Source organism: Fragaria vesca, unplaced genomic scaffold (genome assembly GCF_000184155.1).
Source record: "Fragaria vesca subsp. vesca unplaced genomic scaffold, FraVesHawaii_1.0 scf0511803, whole genome shotgun sequence".
Classification (NCBI taxonomy): Eukaryota; Viridiplantae; Streptophyta; class Magnoliopsida; order Rosales; family Rosaceae; genus Fragaria; species Fragaria vesca.
Genome location: NW_004442266.1, coordinates 2 through 2490, shown reverse-complemented (window position 1 = coordinate 2490; position 2489 = coordinate 2). Strand labels below are relative to the sequence as shown.

At 42.4% G+C, this 2489-nt stretch overlaps 1 protein-coding gene across 1 annotated transcript; it reads right to left on the bottom strand.

Annotated features, from left to right (window-relative positions):
• Positions 1-668: 668 nt before the first annotated feature.
• Positions 669-2120, bottom strand: LOC101292758. Its single transcript, XM_004309335.1, has one exon. It carries the CDS (start codon positions 2118-2120, stop codon positions 669-671), a length of 1452 nt encoding a protein of 483 aa, XP_004309383.1.
• Positions 2121-2489: the final 369 nt, after the last annotated feature.

Genomic DNA, 2489 nt, shown 5'->3' with positions numbered 1-2489 from the left:
TTTTTACCTTTCCATGGGAAACATCCAGGTATTGTGTACTGGACCGGTAAGCAACACTTGTTCAGGCAGGTGGATCATGAGGTGAACCATAATAGAAAAAAAAAAGTGGGGGGGGGGGGGGGGGGGGGGAAGTTCCTCTCCAGTTTGCAAAGGATGTAGACGATGTCTTCTTTTAATGTAAGAACATCTGACTTCTTCAACTCCCGAGCACATAACTTCTGCCAGAACCGGGACAAGGCTACTAATGGCTCCACAACATCACAATGCAACATTGGTCTGATTACGACTGGAAGTAGCCGCTGCAGCAAAACATGACAGTCATGCGTCTTCATTCCAATTATCTTCTCTTCTCCCACTTTAACACATCGAGATATATTTGCTGCATACCCTTGAGGATACTTAACATCTTGAATCCAGCTGAAAACTTTAGGCCTCAAAGTCGGCTTCACCTAGTAGGGTGCAACAGGCATAACAACTTTAGAGCCGGTCCGTTTTACCCACAAGTGTGGGCGTAAACCCATATTTTGCAAATTGCACCGCGCTTTGATAGTGTCCTTAGTCTTTTCTTTTATATCCAGAATTGTTCCAACAATGTTGTCACAAACATTCTTCTCTATATGCATGACATCTAGGTTGTGCCTTATTCTTAACTTTGACCAGTAAGGCAGCTAAAAGAATATACTCTTGTGTGTCCAATTTGCAAGATACGAAGGACGTTTAGGATTCCGAGCCAATACTTCACGATCACTGCTCAGAGTTCCGAAGTCAAAGGAGTTCAACAAATCTAAAATTTCATCGCCACTCCATTCTCGGGGTTTCAGACCAAACTCTTGTTTCCCATCGAAGTTAACTGCATCAAGTCTCCATTCATGATCATCTGGAAGCCATCTACGAGCTCCCATATAACACACCCTATCAGCGTGCCAACTAGAATTGATGTCGGTTAAGCAGAGTGGACAAGCTTTGTACCCTTTAGTGGTATGAGAGGACAACATCCCGTAACCAGGAAAATTGCTAATAGTCCACATCAGTGATGCTCTCATCATGAATGAAGTACCGGTAAGCTTGTCAAAAGTCAATGCTCCATTTTCCCATAACCCATTCAACTCATCAATCAGTGGTCTCAAATACACATCGAGACACTTACCTGGAGACTTTGGTCCTGGAATTAACAGAGCCAATATGTTATATTCCTTCTTCATTAACATCCAGGGAGGCAGGTTGTAACAAACAACAATAACAGGCCAGATACTGTAAGACAAGTTCATGTTTCCATAGGGATTAAACCCGTCTGTTGAGAGTCCGAGCTTTACATTTCGAACGTCTGCAGCGAAATCAGGAAATGATAAGTCAAATGATTTCCATGCTTCCCCATTTGCGGGGTGTATCAGCGCATCGTCATCTTCCCTCGGAATACCGTGCCATCTCATATCCTCAGCAGTTTTTCCACACATGTAGAGGCGCTGCAGCCTAGGAGTCAACGGGAAATAACGAAGCACCTTCATAGGAATCATTTTCCCTTTAGGGGAAAGAGTATCTTCCCACCTCGACGCATTACACTTAGGACATCTAAATGCGTCTTTGTAATCTCCGTAAAACAGAACACAATTATTCTTACAAGCTTCAATTTTCACATAACCAAGACCGAGGTCATTCAGGATCTTTTTTGCATTGTAATGACTCGATGGTAGTTTGTTTGCAGGAGGAAGCAAACGTCTGATAAATGATGATACGTCATCAAAATGTTCGTTCGAGGTCATGTGCTTCTTTTTCAGACTCATATGTTCCATGAGAGAACTCAAAACAGTTTCTGAACATCCCTCGTACACTGGGGTCTGCGCTTCTTCGAGCATTCTGTTGTACTTATCGTAATCACCAGTGTTTGGGTTCGAGAAAGTAGAATATGTTTCCTGGGGTGCATCAAAATTCTCTTCCTGATGATATCTTGAAGCATATGGAAAAGTATCATGTAGCATGTTCAACGTGGGATCCATATAAGGGCTGGCGGAAGCACTAGATGAGCCAGCCTCATGCAAGTTATTTGGTAGGAAATAAGGCATTATAGGATCATTAACTAGCACTTCACCGTGTTCAGTCCATGTAGTATAATACGGATCCATGCCGTAAGTGACATGCTTTTCTATACCCTGAATTGTCTCCCAACTACCGCAACAACATCTTTTACATGGACACTTGTGTCATTCCTTTCCACCACCGTATTGTTGTACAAATTGCAGAAAATCTACGATCCCCTGTATATATAAAAGGTGTCCCCTATTGTACTGCATCCAGCTCTTGTCCATTTTTTCCGCATGCCTATCATAATAGAAAAAAAAATGCACATTGTTAGCAACAAATAAGCACATATATCCATTCAATTCTTCTTCTTCATCACCTTATGCCTCCGGTTAGGGTCCTAATCCCATTTGGGAGAACATGACTTTGTTTCGCACTGATTTATGTTATGGTGGTTTCGAATTCGACGTGGG

Bases quoted from the DNA above. Each gene is read 5' to 3' on its own strand.
- LOC101292758 (XM_004309335.1), bottom strand. From the start codon at position 2,120: ATGGATCCGTATTATACTACATGGACTGAACACGGTGAAGTGCTAGTT.